Source organism: Podarcis tiliguerta (assembly GCF_965153285.1).
Source record: "Podarcis tiliguerta genome assembly, chromosome: 12".
In the NCBI taxonomy this organism is placed as follows: Eukaryota; Metazoa; Chordata; class Lepidosauria; order Squamata; family Lacertidae; genus Podarcis; species Podarcis tiliguerta.
The window spans coordinates 17,014,637-17,032,124 of NC_139545.1; the positions used below are offsets into that span (position 1 = coordinate 17,014,637).

Sequence of the window (17,488 nt, forward strand, 5' to 3'; positions counted from 1 at the left end):
CAAAAGTTATTGACCTTACACGACCTTCCCTGTACAGGGGACCCTGCAAATTGTTTGAAACCAGACTCCGAAGCAGTCTCTCTGACACCACGGTTTCCAAATGAAAGGTCTGAGGGGCTTGTATGTGTAAATTATTCATCCCGATAATGACCCCATGCATAATGTATACCTAGAATTCCCATTTTGCAGATGGCGGGATCAGAACCTGACACACAATTACTGCCCCGAGACCACATAGTGCACTTTTTTATTATTAAAAAAAGCTGTGAGAGTTATTTAGAACTTCAGCGTTCCTTGTTGATGTTTAACCCAGGTACGTAGCCGTGTTGGTCTGATGCAGTCGAAACATATAAACAAATAAAAAAAATGTCCAATAGCACCTTGTTGTTTAGTCGTGTCCGACTCTTCGTGACCCCATGGATCAGAGCACGCCAGGCACTCCTGTCTTCCACTGCCTCCCACAGTTTGGTCAAACTCATGCTGGTAGCTTCGAGAATACTGTCCAACCATCTCGTCCTCTGTCATCCCCTTCTCCTTGTGCCCTCCATCTTTCCCAACATCAGGGTCTTTTCCAAGGAGTCTTCTCTTCTTATGAGGTGGCCAAAGTATTGGAGCCTCAGCTTCAGGATCTGCCCTTCCAGTGAGCACTCAGGTCTGATTTCCTTCAGAATAGATAGGTTTGATCTTCTTGCAGTCCACGGGACTCTCAAGAGTCTCCTCCAGCACCATAATTCAAAAGCATCAGTTCTTCGGCAATCAGCCTTCTTTATGGTCCAGCTCTCACTTCCATACATCACTACTGGGAAAACCATAGCTTTTACTATACAGACCTTTGTTGGCAAGGTGATGTCTCTGCTTTTTAAGATGCTGTCTAGGTTTGTCATCACTTTTCTCCCAAGAAGCAGGAGTTTGTGACTGCTGTCACCATCTGCAGTGATCAATGGGTATGGTAAACCTGTTTATCATACTAATTGCAGCCATTACCTAATAACTATTTGCAGTCATTATTAGTCATCAACAGGTTTACCATAACCATTGAGTCAATCAAGCATATCCTACTACCCTCCTGAGAAAAACCCCACCCCACCCTCCCACTATATATAAGGGTCTGGTGACTTCTGTTTCAGTGTATCTGAAGAAGTGTGCATGCACACAAAAGCTTATACTGAGAACAAACCTGGTTGGTCTCTAAGGTGCTATTATGGGACGTGGGTGGCACTGTGGGTAAAACCTCAGTGCCTAGGACTTGCCGATCGCATGGTCGACGGTTCGAATCCCCGCGGCGGGGTGAGCTCTCGTCTTTCAGTCCCAGCTCCTGCCCACCTAGCAGTTCGAAAGCACCCCTAAGTGCAAGTAGATAAATAGGTACCGCTTTAAAAGCGGGAAGGTAAACGGCGTTTCCGTGTGCTGCGCTGGCTCGCCAGAGCAGCTTCGTCATGCTGGCCACGTGACCCGGAAGTGTCTCCGGACAGCGCTGGGCCCTGGCCTCTTAAGTGAGATGGGCGCACAACCCTAGAGTCGGACACGACTGGCCCGTACGGGCAGGGGTACCTTTACCTTTAAGGTGCTATTGGACAATTTTTTTATATGTTTTGATGTTTAACCCAGCCAATCCTCTTAATCACAGAGGCTGTTATTTGCAGAACATGGGTATGAAATGAACAGAACACAGAAAAAAGATACTAGTCTCTTCATTTGGACTGATGGAGAGAAATCTGATGACCGAGTCCACCTAATGACCACTCCCCCTCTGAAAAGAAACTTACAAGAGGTTGTTGTTTTTAACGGATAAGGGCCATTTAAAACAAAACCATAACTTCATTAATCTAAAACATTTTATTTATACAAAAATACGGTAAGTGCTCGAGACGCTCGAATAAACAAGGTTATATACGTTCACATTCCTATTTTCATACAGTGAAAGCGTTCCGTGGAAGAATGGGGAAAAAAATAAATCCCTTTACATGTAAATAGTACAAAAGAAAGTTAAAAAGAGTTGCCAGGAGCTACTGGGCGCTCTCTTTGTGTTTGCTGCTGCATGATAAATATCAGGCACAACGCACACAGCGGAGACCCAGGGGCAAGTCTACGCTGCCAATTTAAACCAGTACTGAATCAGTTTGAGCCTTGTCTCAGCAAGTGACGTTCTGGGACAAGCTTGCCTCTGGACCTGGGAACTAGCCTACAGCCATGAGGACTGGTAGGCTGTTCACAGCTTTTTATCTCACGTGTTTGTCTAACCTTCTTCTGAAACCATCTCAAAGTAAGCTTCCACCATTTTCACTTCAGGAACTCTGGGAACTTACTCCAAGCCAGAGTTGTGGTTCTGGAGGAAGGCCTGAAAGTTATGGCAGTTCTGAAACTAGTGGTTTAGATCTGTAATGCAGGTGGCACCCTAACTTTCCAGTTTGTGGGGCAAAGCTCCTCCTTTTCCTTTCCTAGCGTAGCAGTTTTTCAGTGGGAAACCCCACTAGAGGTCACTTCACTCCAGATCTGCTTAGGAACATGATCCCAGTATAAACCCGTCTTTCCAGTAGCTCCACAGTTCAGTACATAGCCTGTTGCTATTAAACCTCGACTCCGTTTTAATTATTGAGCTCCTGCCCCACTTAATGCTTAAATAGTTCTTTAAAAATTAATATAAAAGCAGATGCAAAAAGCTTTTAAAAATAAATATTTCCCCCCATAAATTTATAATTCCTATGTGAATATACTTCTCTCTCCCCCACCCCCCAATTTCCCTATTACTGGATACACAAAGTTCCTAGAGAGGAAAAAGAAATGTATCTGTGACCTGTATGATAAAAGCATTGCACTTGAAATATACCTTTTGTTTCTGGGGCAAATTTCTGTTAGAAAACAACACCGAGGCACAGAAGGTGCCTGAAGCCGACTGCGAAACCACGGCGAGCCACACAATTTGAGCAGCTCCAATGATCTCGTATGAAAATACTGACGGTCAAAATTCCGTCATTTAAAAATTCCTGGTGAGGCCAGCTCCAAAGCTAAATATTTTGGAAGACTAAAAGAATGTAAGTCGTGCCTGTGGGGATCAGTTTTGGAATGTGCTCTTATTTGCCAGAGTTCTGGATGACTGCAGGCAGGAGGTTGCTCACAATGGCGAGTTAAGGGGGACCGAAAGCGCTGCGTGTCTCCAGAGCGGGGCAAATCTTTTTCCACGGCATCGCAGACACCCAGACACTCGGGGAAAGGAGTCCACCTCCTGTTCCTCCTTTTACGCCGGGCACGAAATCAAATGTGAACTTAAGGGCTCAAGAAACGAGACATGATGTTACCGATCCCAGAAAAGGAGGGAGGGAGGGGAGCAGTCTACTTTGTGTCAGAAGGCACGGCAAATGCAAAACATCTGTTTCGATTATAATTGGGGCCTTGCCTGATTTCAGAGAGCGAGGCTGGGGAGGGGTCGGGGAACAACCTGCCCTCTCCCCAAAGCAGGCTGCTAACGGGAACGGCAAAGTTCAAAGAAAGGGACGGGCAGAGGAATTAATGATCTTTTGCGCAGGCATGAAAGTTGAGTGGGTGGGGACAACTTTCCAAATTCAAGGAGAAGAGCGGGGGAAGAGGAGGAGAAGAATCAGACCAGTAAGATCCACTGAATCAACGCATCATAAACATACAAGGACCAGCTGAACAACCATTGCATAGTTACATGTTAAAAGAGGCACTAATATGGTCCAAATCCTCCCCTCCCCCCTTTCAACTGCAGAAATATTGTTTTTAAGGCTCCGGTGGGATGAATAAGGCACTTTTTCTGCCAGCATCACAGCAGGCGTCCTGCATACGATTCCTGGTAGGATTTTCCTATCTATACTTAAGTTTCCTGGAAGACCCTTTGCAGAGATTTGTCGAGAGTGTGTGTGTGTGTTTTTATACATACCTCTATATCTCTATCTACATACATACATAAAGTTGCTCTTTGATAGTTATCTACAGGCATCGATAAAGTGCAAACATTCTTGGCATTTTGTACAGTCTCATGTTCTCAGGAAGCAACGGCGTCGTTCCTCCTATGACACGGCAAAGGATGCCACTTTGCCCTCTCTGGAGCTGCGAGATGGAGGGAGAAGCAGGAACCTCAGTGACACAGGAAATGCATCCGAGACTAACCGCCTCTTCCTGTTCCACTCTTGTGCACATGGAACACAAGAGCAGCCCCTCTCTCTTTCTCTCTCTCTCTTTGGTTTCGTGGAAGTTTTGTCTTGTAGCAGGCTGTTACTTGGCACTGTTCACAGAGCTCTCTTCGGGGATCTTTTCTTCCGAACTGCTTCTTCCGGACAGCGTGTCCTGGTACTCGAAATCATTGAACCGCTCAGCTACGCACTGCGCAGTGAGACGCGCCTCAGGGTCGTGGTCCCAGCACTCGACAAGCGTCTCGCAAACCTTCTGGATGCCCTGAAATGCGCAGCAAAAACAGTGAACACATTTTAAAACACCTGAACCTCTCAGCTCTCAGCTAACGTAAGGCAACCAACTCTGCACATTTATGCAGAATCTCCTCACATGGTATTGGTGCTACTGCGCTGAAAGAAGGCATAGTGATGCTTAAGAAATTACGGTGCACTAAACTTACACAATATGTGAGACAATTACCGTATTTTTCGCCCTATAGGACGCACTTTTTCCCCTCCAAAAATGAAGGGGAAATGTGTGTGCATCCTATGGGGCGAATGCAAGCTTTCGCTGAAGCCTGGAGAGTGAGAGGGGTCAGTGCACACCGACCCCTCTCGCTCTCCAGGCTTCAGGAGAGCCCCAGCGCCAGCCCCACAAGGTCGGGGGACAGAGGGAGGCAGAACGCCGCCATTCCACTGTCTCCTGATGGTTTGGAGGCTGATGGCGGGGAGACCCCGCCGCCAGCCCTGCAAGCTCCAGGGACAGTGGGGAGGCGCAGCATGTCTTCCCGCTGTCCCTGTACGTGATCTGAAGGCGGGCGGCGGGGAGAAGAGCGCTTCTCCCCGCTGCCGGCCCCACAAGCGCCTGGGGGGGAAATAACATTTTTTTTCTTTATTTCCCCCCAAAAAACTTGGTGCGTCCTATGGGCCGATGCGTCCTATGTGGCAAAAAATACGGTATTCCGGAATGAGAATCCCACTGTTGGGGCCTTATCCTCTAATCAAAGGGTTAATCCCAGCCTCGTTAAGACTGGATGTACTGCTGGCCTTAATGACACGAGCACTTGTATAGTTGCTTGCCTCTGGTTCAGGCATATTAATTCATTAATAGGAACGGCAACGCTATCTGGCCTTTTATTTCAACGGAAGGGAAGATGTAGCAAAAAGCAAAAACCAAGAAAGAGAATGGTTCTCGCCTTGGTGATGTGATAAGCAACATTAGAACCAGGTTAGAATGAAATCTACTATCCTCTTTTCATGTGGTTTCTTTAAAAAGGAAGAAAAAGCTTCACAACGTTCTGCATTAACTGCATAATTTAATGGTTGATGTTGACCAATGTCAACAGCACAGCCAATATTGAAAATATTAATTTTCTTGGTAATTTTCATATTAAGGACATTCAACCTAAGTTAAATATTAAAAACATTAACTTGAAATCAGTAGTGCAGCAAATTTCATTCAGGAGGAGGAGGAGTAGGAACGCTCTGTAAAATCCATTTTGGAATTTCATTTTATGAATAATGGGTGCCTACACAAAAATGCAAGGAAGAACATGGATATGGAAGAGCTACTACAGCACACGCAAATAAAGTCCTGTGGGGTTTGAAGCTTTGCAAAAAGTACCAAGAGTCCTCAGGGACAATAAGCAAATACCAAAGATCAATTCACAGTGTAATTTTGACATACCCAGTCACTAAACTGACTGGATACCCCTGGTTGTCACAGGTTGCCTAAATATGCCCTGCGTTCTAATGTAGTTGACAGTAAAGCTCAATGAGGAAATGCAAAGTGGGAGGAGGGGGTATCAACAGGAGATACAGAGTTGTTGCTGACAATCTTGTCACCCGTCAGTTGGATTGGAGCCACCAAAAACAGGCCAATATGCCAGGCAAGAAGGACCCGCTGTCTTACCTGATGGTTCAGCCATGAGTTAGGAATCTCTGGCCGTCCCCTGTCCCTCAATACGTTATCTTTCATGCTTTCCACACAAGGATGCTCCCGCACTTTAGAACCAAACGGCGGCTCGTAGTCTTTCACCTCTGTCAAGAGAAGGAAAGGAAACAGACGACATTTAGGCTTGAAGGCCAAGATTCTGGTGGAGCCAAGTTTTGTTCTCCTTCACATAAGTGGAATCTGCCGACGTCTTATACTTTGCTGTCTGTCCAGCACCACACAAACACAGGATTGTAGCTCTCTATTTCCTCTAGTCTTATTTCTTTCACCTCCAAGATCTGCCTAGCTACTTTTTAGTAAGGTAAAGGGACCCCTGACCATTAAGTCCAGTCGCAGACGACTCTGGGGTTGTGGCACTCATCTCGCTTTACTGGCCGAGGGAGCTGGCATTTGTCCGCAGACAGCTTCCGAGTCATGTGGCCAGCCTGACTAAGCCACTTCTGGCGAACCAGAGCAGCGCACGGAAACACCGTTTACCTTCCCACCAGAGCGGTACCTATTTATCTACTTGCACTTGGGCATGCTTTTGAACTGCTAGGTTGGCAGGAGCAGGGACCGAGCAACGGGAGCTCACCCCGTCGCAGGGATTTGAACCGCCGACCTTCTGATTGGCAAGCCCTAGGCTCTGTGGTTTAGACCACAGCGCCATCTGCATCCCTTTTAGTAATATCTACTTAAAAGAGATCTATACGGACAATGATGGACCTGGGCGGCTTCACCTCCAGTTCAAAACTGAATTTGACTAGCCAAAGGTTTTGTCGATCAATATTTGAGCAAGGCACATCCAGGCCAGATAAGCAGCCAGGAATCAAGTCTTGTTTCTGTTTGCTGGAGGATGAGAATTGATTGTAGCAATTAGAAACAACAAATAAAACTAAAATCGGAAAACCAAACGAGCCAAGGCAAAACTCACAGGATTCTGATGAGATTGAAGTCCCAACTATCTCCATTTGCATATATAACTAAGGCCCAGCCCAAAACGGGAGGTCTTGCAGTACTTCAGGTAAATGCTAAAGCTGGGTATTTTTTATTTTTTTTTGCCAAGAAGCAGGGGTCCCACAGCTGTGGAACAGACTGAGGACAAAGAGAAGGGCTGGGGTGGCGGCTGCACGTGCACAGGCATGTTTTAATTTTGTTGTTCAGGTGTTATGTACTTCAAGTGGAAAAGTGCTATCATCAGATCTACTGTTATTTAAAAACTATGTTAACCACTCAAACATTCAGCTGAAGAGGAGCAATTACAGTTGATTTCCATATAATGTAGGAATTGTTGTGCTTTTTTTTTGTAATGTACCGTATTTTTTGCTCTATAAGACTTTTTCCCTCCTAAAAAGTAAGGGGAAATTGTGTGCGTCTTATGGAGCGAATGCAGGCTGCGCAGCTATCCCAGACGCCAGAACAGCAAGAGGGATTGCTGCTTTCACTGCGCAGCGATCCCTCTTGCTGTTCTGGCTTCTGAGATTCAGGATATTTTTTTTCTTGTTTTCCTCCTCCAAAAACTAGGTGCGTCTTGTGGTCCGGTGAGTCTTATAGAGCGAAAAATACGGTATGTAGAATTTACTCACAAGCTGAATGACTCTCTTGCACTGGATCTAAGAGACTGGTCTTCTCTGCTGCTTCCCCCACCCCCAAGTTAGCACTGGGGGTAGCTGGGAAAGCAATACTACTAATAATGCAAGTTTAAGAAATGTAGCTAAGCTGTAACGACAACCAAGTCTGCAACCCTGAAGTAATAATATGTACAGTACTGGCAAAGTCCTACTAGCCCTGCATCCAAGTAACTAACATTACTGTGCTGGTTTAACTGGTGGCTAACACTTCTTACTCCCATTTCAAGTACCTTCTTGTGTTACAGAACTGTGGGTTTTGTTTTTAAATCAACTTATTACAGGTTGAGCTAAATGTTAAATGGTGGGAAACAACTGTATTCCGATATACCGCTGCAAATTTTGTCAACACAAAACTCCTGCAATTTCCTGAGCTGGCAATGTTGCAAATGGATGTTTTAACATGGAAATGAGCGTAAACTTCAGGTAGATTCCACTAGATTTCCAAAAGTGGCTTTTGCGCCACACAATAACGTGGACATGAACAGGTAAGGAGACATGAAGAAGATGGAATAAAGTGCTGCCTGCCTCCACAACTGAGCCACAGCCCTTCCTTAGCTACAGCTACAGCAAATATGACAAAACATACCTACAGCACATCAGTAGCATTAAGCACGACTAATGTAGCACATGAAAACACCCCACAAAACGTGGCCACACTGATATCCTGGTTAGATTAGAAACCTATTTTGGGTCTGCTTTGTTTTCTAAATCCTTTCCGGTCGACCAATAAACTGAAGTAAAATACTTAGGAGCCCTCAGACAAAGCGACTGTCCCACAGTGGCTTCTGTCAGAACTGGCACCTGTGATTTCTGCACCTTTGCATGAGAAAGTATAGATTGGGTTATATTCCAATGGACGCCATACAATCACCGAACACACAATTTGCTGCTGAGCACTGATAGCCTACATATATATCAGGCAGGCTGGGCGAGATAATTCTCCGCTATCTATTTTTGACATGAAAGGATGCGGGACAGAACTGAAGCGCAGACAAAAAACAGACACAAACCATATTTCCTGGAGCCAGCCTAAGGAAGCAAGTGTGACTTGAAGCACAATAAAGGGCATTTTTTAAAAGTGCCAAGCTTACTTCTGACAAAAGGGAGGAAGCTAATAACTTTGTTAAAACAACAACAACCACCCCTTGCATATGGTTGTTACTTCTGTGTAACGCCTATTCAGAAGTCAACAAGGCATATCTAACCGGGGGCAGAATGCAGTTGATGCGCTTAATTTTCTTTTAGTGGAAGACAGTTCGTTTTAAAAGCATCACGTTTTAGAAATATAATTGGAATTGTGGAAATACAGTGGTCATGCTTCCTCTCCAGTCTTCTCCATAATTTTAATTAAGTGTTGAAACTAAAATTTACATACATTGGCTTTTTCTTATTTTGTCATTTCCACAAAGGTTTGTTGTGTGTATTCCTGATTAAAAGCACATGTATCTCACGTTATGGCAGGTAGCTCCCTCTTCTCCACAGAAATCTGACCCAATGCTTCATACAGGCAATAACAAACTGACCACAGATTTATGCTCCAACACCAGAAGCTTTTAAAATGAAGTGCAGAACTAGTGCTTTTCAAAAATATTGAGCCTCAAAACTCCAGAGCTCTTTCCCGCAATCAGCTGTGTACCATTTTTCTGTACATTTACCAAAAAAGCAGTGTTTCAGTCGAGCCAGCAAATCTTTCAGGCAGTGCACAATTACGTAGAGCAGCTCAAGGAACAGAGGCCATTTTGAAAGGTATTTTCCAGATTATTCCCTGGTAACCTTGCTGATTCTGACTGATGTCATAGGCTGGCAACAAAGGACTTGAAAATAAGCAGCTCTTAGAGGGCCTGTCAGATCACTTAACTCTCCCCGTGCTTTTCTTTCTCACAGTATCCATGTCGGCTGCAAGGGCAAAATGCTTGGATGGAAATTATATTTCTCACAAAGCGTAACATCTGGTACACAGCTGTTGTGCTGACTGAAATGCCAAGCTGAAAGGGTAGTGGAGCAGTTCGAACTTTCCCCAAAGCAGAGTTGCTGAGTTTCTAAATATGACTTCTAAATTATATGCCGGCAAAACATCAAGCAAACTATAGCCGTTTCCCACACTTCAGCTCCCCAGCAAGTAACAGAGCGGCCTTCTTCTGAGGCTGATTCTTCACCTTCAGCGACACTGCTATTTATAGTGTCAGCATACAGATTAAACGCCATGTGTGTTTTCTGTTTAAAGTCAACACTAGCTATGAAGGGCTGGGATACTCCAAAAACTGCATTCGGCAAAATCTTCACTTCTCCTCCCAGGCTTTGCAAAGAAAAGAAATGTACCTGAACCATTTCACAATTTCATTCCCAGACCAAATACAGAACCCCTTTGCTGCATAATAATAATAATAATAATAATAATAATAATAATAAATTTTATTTATACCCCGCCCTCCCCAGCCAAAGCTGGGCTCAGAGCGGCTAACAACAATCAAAATAATCCAACATTCTAAAAACCTTTCATTATAAAAATTAATTTAAAAATGGGGTTTAACACACCATCTAAAAAGTGATACTGCTTCACTAACCAAGCACATTGCTTTTTCTTTCTTCTCCCACAAAAATCCACCTCCCCGCCTTTTATGAACACTCCCAAGGGTCAGTTTACGGATTTGCAGGGTAAGGGGATAGGATTAGGCCAGGTGCAAGGGTCTGAGTCATTGCAGGGGAAAGTGTCAAGTGTCCTGGGTTGGCAGGCTTAATGGCTGCGGTGACAAAATGGAGGCCAGTGCAGGATGCATGGCTCAACTGGGCGAACGTATTTGGAATCCAAGATGCTATTGGGATTACACTTGTATTATGAGGCCGCACTTGGAACACTGCGTCCAATTCTGGGCGCCCCAATTTAAGAAGGGTGTTTACAAGCTGGAAGGTGTGCAGAGGAGGGCAACCAAGATGATAAAGGATCTGGAAGCCAAGCCTTATAAGGAGCGGTTGAAGGAGCTGGGTATGTTTAGCCTGGAAAAGAGGAGACTGAGAAGAGATATGATAACCATCTTCAAGTATCTCAAGGGTTGTCACATGAAAGAGGGAACACACTTGTTTTCCCCTGCTCTGGAGGGTAGGACTTGAAGCAATGGCTTCAAGTTGCAAGAAAGGAGATTCCAACTAAACATCAAGAAGAACTTTCTGATGGTAAGAGTTGTTCAATGGTGGAACAGTCTCCCTCAGGAGGTTGTGGACTCTCTTTCCTTGGAAGTTTTTAAGCAGAGGTTGGATGGCCATCTGTCATGGAGATTCCTGCATTGCAAGGGGTTGGACTAGATGGCCCTTGCGGTCCCCTTCAACTCTACAAATCTATGATCTATCCACTGCTCAAAATGCACAAACCAGGCAGCCCTGGACAGCTATTGTTTCAGGCATGGGTACTATTGGGAGTGTCTGGATAGACAGACCCTGTTCAGATGCTACCAGAAGTCCAGGTTATACATGGGATACTACTGATTTTCTGAAGAAACTACCAATTCATGGACAATCTCCAAGAAAATACCATACTAGCTACCATGAATATTTGAGGCCCTTTATACCAACATCCCACACAAAGATGGGCTATGAGGGATATTACTGCTATATGTGGAGCTTCAGCCCGTCTAGATACCAAACTCTGTACTCACCAACAATCAGCTTGGGGGAGAACATGTTTGGGGGAGAAATTAATGGCACAGCCATGGGCAGTCACGTGGCTCCACAGACGCCAACACATTCATAGCTGAATTGCAAAACCTTCTTAGCTTCTGTCCCTAACAAGCCTCCTACATCTAAGATACATAGATGGCATTGTTATCACCTGAATTTGTGGACAAGAGACACTTGATCAGTTCCACCAGGACTTCAATAACTTTCATCCCATCGTAAACCTGAGCCTAGACCAGTCCATGCAAAAGGTTCACTTTCTGGACACAACAGGAAGCCATCTGACCACAATGTGTATTTATGTGCTTCCAGCTTCTACCCAGAACACACCACAAAATCCATTGCCTATAAGTCAATCCTTGAAACACAACTGTATCCGTTGAGACTTACAACTTAGGAATTTAAAACAGAGGCTCACAACTCGGGGGAACTTAAGGCAGAACCCCATCTTAAGAATTTATGTCAGACACTCCTCAGGCTACAATATCAACCCAACAAAGTGCCATAGCAGAACAAAGGGCAGAATAATACTGAGGAATAATGTACTAAAGAACAGAAGGAGAGAAAATGATAAAACGTTCCTTGCTGCCATTTATAGCTCCCAGCTGAAACCACTCCAACCATCAATGATCTACAGCCCACATTGGACAATGATGCTTCCCTCTCTCACTGGCCTTGAATGGTAGGGCTTGTTCCTTCTTATAGAACACCCCCTTCCAAAATAAACAACAACCCCAAACCCTAACACAACTACTCACTAGCAACAACAGGCCCTCCATAACAGAGGTTTGGACACAGGGCCCAGGCCCATGTGGCAGATTCAGATGCCAACTCTGTTCCCATGTCCACTACGGCAACACTATACCTTTTTTTTTTTTTTTAATTTCAGGGCCTAACAATTTAATCTGCAACACCTGGGCTTCACTCACCTGTTCCTCTTCTCGGTGTGATATATGCCATCATCCGCCAGCAATGCCCTTTTGCATTCTACACAGGACAAGGAAGGCCGTCTCTATGCAAGAATACATAAATGGGTACAAATCTGCCGCCAGAAATAGCAACAAAGTGGTACCTCCGGTTGCGAACGGGATCCGTTCCGGAGCGCCGGCCGCATCCCGAGGAATTTGCAATCGGACCTGCCACTTCTGTGCATGCATGCGGCGTGGTTTAGCGCTTTTGTGCATGCACGCACAGCGAAACCCAGAAAAATACTCTGGGTTTGCCATGTACGTATCCCTGAGGATACAAAACCGGAGGTGAACGCAACTAAGAGGTACCACTGTATTCCAAATCCCATGAGGAAACACTTCAACCTCACAAGAAGCTATTGGCTTGGTTCACACATCACAAGAAGCTAAATGGCGGCTTACCAGGACCACGTGAATGTCCTGGCTCCTGGAGAAGGGCTAACACATACTTTGCTCCACCCTAGTCTTTTTAACTTGGGACGCGGGTGGCGCTGTGGGTAAAACCTCAGCGCCTAGGGCTTGCTGATCACATGGTCAGTGGTTCGAATTCCCGCGGCGGGGTGAGCTCCCATCGTTCGGTCCCAGCTCCTGCCCACCTAGCAGTTCGAAAGCACTCTTAAGTGCAAGTAGATAAATAGGTACCGCTTTATAGTGGGAAGGTAAACGGCGTTTCCGTGTGCTGCTTTGGTGCTGGCTCGCCACAGCAGCTTCGTCACGCTGGCCATGTGACCCGGAAGTGTCTCCGGACAGCGCTGGCCCCCGGCCTCTTAAGTGAGATGGGCGCACAACCCTAGAGTCGGACACGACTGGCCCGTATGGGCAGGGGTACCTTTACCTTTAGTCTTTTTAACTTGAACCTGTAACTAAGCCAAGACTGGCTTTGCATGTTGTCTGAGCAATAGATCTTGGTTAAGTTGTCTCTCTTCCTTAACAGTGTTAGAAACCGAAATATGAAAGCTGGGAGCTAAATGGCACCTTAAACCTAGGTTATGGGCACAACAACGGAATGTCTAGGGGCGCTTTTTTATAACAAGAATGCAAAGCTGAAAATGAACGAACTGCAGCTAAAATATTATGTTTGTTTTTCACATGGTCTAAGTCCTTCCCCTGCCCACCCCTCTAATATTATTAAGCGAGTCTCTTCTCCACTCTTCAGAGAGTAGCTGGAAGTGGGGAGGCAGAAAAAGGCCCCTCTTTCCTTCTACTCTGCCGTTTTAATCCGAAATCTTAGGCTCAGTATTGCGCCCAGAGCTCAGAAACTGCTGGCGCTAATGAAATTCCTTGTCACAAAAAGCGCCTAGAACAATGGGAGTTTCGAACACTGTTCCTTAGCCATAATCTGAGCCAAGAAGAAACTCTGGCTTGGTGTCATGGGTAAGCACAGTCTCTGTAAGGGACTTTAGCATTGCCTTCCTGGGGCAAAGGAATTTCAAAGGGAAATTGCAAGATGCTTAAATTACAATACAAGAGGTTCGATGCTCTCTCTTGGGCACTGAACCAAGGCAAAGGATTTTTGACACATTATGTTAAAATTGGCTTATCAATGTCAGGATGCCTGCGTTAACAACTGTTTTGTGAATTACCGCAGATAATTAGGTACGTATGACTGTCTGTAGCTTTCGGCATTTTGTTTCCCTCTGACCTCATTGTTAACGTTCCCCTCCCTCCCGCCGGTTTCCTCAAGCCAGGCGTACGATTTCCTGTAACTCAAGGATAACACTCATGCTTCAGAGGAAGAGGACTATAATCTCGAAGGTTTATGCCATAATAAATGTGCCACAAAAGGAGCCACAAGGCACTTCGTTGCTTTTGCTGCAACAAAAATGGCTAACTATGCCATCCTTCTAGGGAAAGACATTTTCTAGAAACATTATAGTCTAGAAGAGACACATTTCCTGAGATTCTGCCACATGAACTGTTCCCTACGTATATCCCATCAAAAAAGTGAACGGTCGATCTATTTATACCTGCATACTTTCCTGTCTTACAGCAGGTGCAAAATGTTTCACAGTTTGTATGCTTAGAGTTGTTATAATTTTATATTGTTACTTATTCTACCATTACAGTTAACGTGTTGGTACTAGAATAGAGGGATGCGGGTGGCGCTGTGGGTTAAACCACAGAGCCTAGGGCTTGCCAATCAGAAGGTCGGCGGTTCGAATCCCTGCAACAGGGTGAGCTCCCGTTGCTCGGTCCCTGCTCCTGCCAACCTAGCAGTTCGAAAGCACGTCAAAGTGCAAGTAGATAAATAGGTACCACTCCGGCGGGAAGGTAAACGGTGTTTCCGTGCACTGCTATGGTTAGCCAGAAGCAGCTTAGTCATGCCGGCCACATGACCCGGAAGCTGTATGCCAGCTCCCTTGGCCAGTAAAGCGAGATGAGCGCCGCAACCCCAGAGTCATCCGTGACTGGACCTAATGGTCAGGAGTCCCTTTACCTTTACTAGAATAGAGAGCCCTATATAGCTTGGGACCCAAGTACCTAAAAACAGCATGTCTTCCAATAGCATCCATCTCAGGTCTTGTGATTGGCAGGGGAAGCTCTGTTCGTGGTGTCTCTGGGTGGCTGTCGACCAATAGACATGGACCAATGACAGCGGCTTCTTAGTGGTAGCTCCCTGTTTGTGAAATGCCTTCCCTGGTGAAGTGTGCTTGCCTCCCTTCATCATTACAGAGCAGAAGAAATCTAAACACATTCCTGCCTACCCAGGCATTTCCACTACATTTTTAATTGCTTTATTTTAACTTTTTTGAGGGTTTGCTGCCCTGAGCATCTCTGGGAGGAAGGGTGAGCTATATGTGTAATAAAAATAAATACATAAGATTGAAGGGAACGGCCGCACTTTGCACCTTTTCGGGGAAATCCACGCTGCTTTATCTCATTTAGCAAAGCTGCCCTAGTTTTATTTCTCGTATAGGTATAATATCGATCATCATAATAGCTTATTTTGGCTGGCTGGCAAGGTTATTTTATCAGTGCAATTCCGTGATTATTAATTCCCCAGCACTGCCCTGTTTGGCACAGGTATTGCACTCTCGTTTGCTGCAACATGATGTCTTATCATCTACAATGAATCCTGTTTTTCTGCTTTTTAACTTTTCTCTATTTTTTTAGGAGGGAAATTTCTAAGGGACTTAGATATAGTCGCACACACTTCTTCTTTCACCCCCAATCTTTCCTGACAAAAGCCCGGTTATTTTAATTTCAGGCAGCTCTGCAACTTCCTGAGTGGAGCACTGCTGGGAGAGTGCTTTTCTTTGCCTCGGCATTATTCCAGAGTCCTCAAACAGAAACAGGAAGCGTCATCAGGCATCAGCAAGGATGAAAGAGTCTTCCTCAACAAACAGAACATCCAGCCTTAAAAGGAGCATTCTGTGGAATGCTGTAAGCCCAAACGCGAAGGAAGGAAAGCAATAATGAGGATGATGAAAAGTATCTTACCAGCTTTTCTGTTTCCTCATGAAACAAAAACAAAACAAAACACAAAGCAGCAGCAGCAGCAGTGGCAAAGGTCAAACCAGAAACTTAGAACTGACCTTAGGAAGACCTAAAAGTGTGTCTCCATCTGAAGAATTTAAAAACATACCTTCCTCCCAGCCCTGTCAGCATGCAACACCTGTGCTCAGAGACCTATACTGGTTGCCGATTTGCAACTGGGCCAAGTTCAGAGTGCGACTAACAGCATATACAGCCCTCAGCAGCTTGGAACCAATTGACTTGTGAAACAGTCTGATTTCATCATAATAATACAGCCGTACTTTGGAAGTCGAAATGAATCTCTTCTGGAAGTCCGTTCGACTTCCAAAACATTCGGAAACCAAATTGTGGGTTCTGATTGGCTGCAGGAAGCTCCTGCAGCCAATCGGAAGCCGCATCGGATGTTCGGCTTCCAAAGAACAGTCACTTCCGGGTTTCGATCATTCGGGAGCCAAAACGTTCGAGAACTAGGCTGTTTGAAAACCAAGCTATGCCTGTAATGATAATGATAATTACAGTGGTACCTCGGGTTAAGTACTTAATTTATTCCGGAGGTCCGTTCTTAACCTGAAACTGTTCTTAACCTGAAGCACCACTTTAGCTAATGGGGCCTCCTGCTGCTGTCGCGCCGCCGGAGCACTATTTCTGTTCTCATCCTGGAGAAAAGTTCTTAACCCAAGGTAATATTTCTGGGCTAGCGGAGTCTGTAACCTGAAGCGTATGTAACCTGAAGCGTATTTAACCCGAGGTACAACTGTATTATATTTATACCCCACCCATCTGGCTGGGCAGCTTACTTGTTCAGCAGTTTTAAGAAATCTCTTTTTTTAAAAAAAAAACACACACTTTGGAATCTCTGCCTATTGATACTCTTTTCAGTGCTTCCTAAAAACATTTAGGTTTTAAGAAGTGGTACTCAGTGGTTCTAGAAATGGTTTCGAATATGAATACAGATCTCGCCCAGGAAGCTGTATGACAGATCACCTGTGTGAATCACACACTACTACTCCAGGCTTCTTGAAAGAAAAGGGAAGGACGCATGTTAAGTAAATTAATAGTATTTTGAGGGCGTGGTGGGTAGGATTCCTACAACCTTTAGAGCTAAGTAGCATGTAAACACATAAAAATACAACTCCACAAGGGAGCACATGACACATACCTCCGACGCTGTTGCAGCGAGACGTCATTTCCCACAGAACCAAAGCCATGGAATATACGTCGGTTTGTTTGAAGGACTCGACGTTATCCAAGTTCATTCTGGATTCCAGGACTTCAGGAGCCATGTACCTTGCTGTGCCAACCTGTCAGCATTCACCAAATGGTTAAAAAAAATTATTTTTGATGGGAGTAACCCGTCTGACTGTACACCTTGAGCTTTCTGTGCTTGTTTTTTTATTATAAAAAAAAAATTATTTTCTCTTTAAAAACGGCAGCAAGAAGTTTCGAACATTCCGTTGCAACTACAAAATCCAGGCTGTAACCATGCACACAGAAGAGGCAGTGCAAAGCAGACAGGAGAATCTGCGATCGCAAGGTTTAGCCACTACCCTCAATGGTATTTCAACGTCTCGTAAGCACGAGCAGTTGACAGCAATTCATAAATGGAAAACAAGAGTAAGGAGTCACATTTTGTGGACGCTGTTAGGGTGCAGGGCAAAACCTATCCCTGCATCCTGAAAA

The 17,488-nt window shown here is 45.0% G+C and overlaps 1 protein-coding gene and 1 long non-coding RNA gene across 2 annotated transcripts in view; one reads left to right on the forward strand and one right to left on the reverse strand.

The window, feature by feature from the left end:
- The first annotated feature begins 1,098 nt into the window (after positions 1-1,098).
- On the forward strand, positions 1,099-2,826 carry LOC310660558. Its single transcript, XR_014503512.1, has 2 exons — positions 1,099-1,193; positions 1,565-2,826. It is a non-coding gene; the product is annotated as an uncharacterized lncRNA (long non-coding RNA).
- TGFBR2 (transforming growth factor beta receptor 2) overlaps positions 1,822-17,488 on the reverse strand; it is a 73,593-nt gene continuing 57,926 nt past the window's right edge. The window contains exons 5-7 of the mRNA XM_083404981.1: positions 16,968-17,109; positions 6,043-6,170; positions 1,822-4,413 (exon numbers count right to left, since the gene is read on the reverse strand). Of these exons, the coding sequence (XP_083261107.1) occupies positions 4,234-4,413; positions 6,043-6,170; positions 16,968-17,109 (450 nt within the window). The 3' untranslated portion in view covers positions 1,822-4,233. The remainder of the gene's footprint in view (positions 4,414-6,042; positions 6,171-16,967; positions 17,110-17,488) is intronic.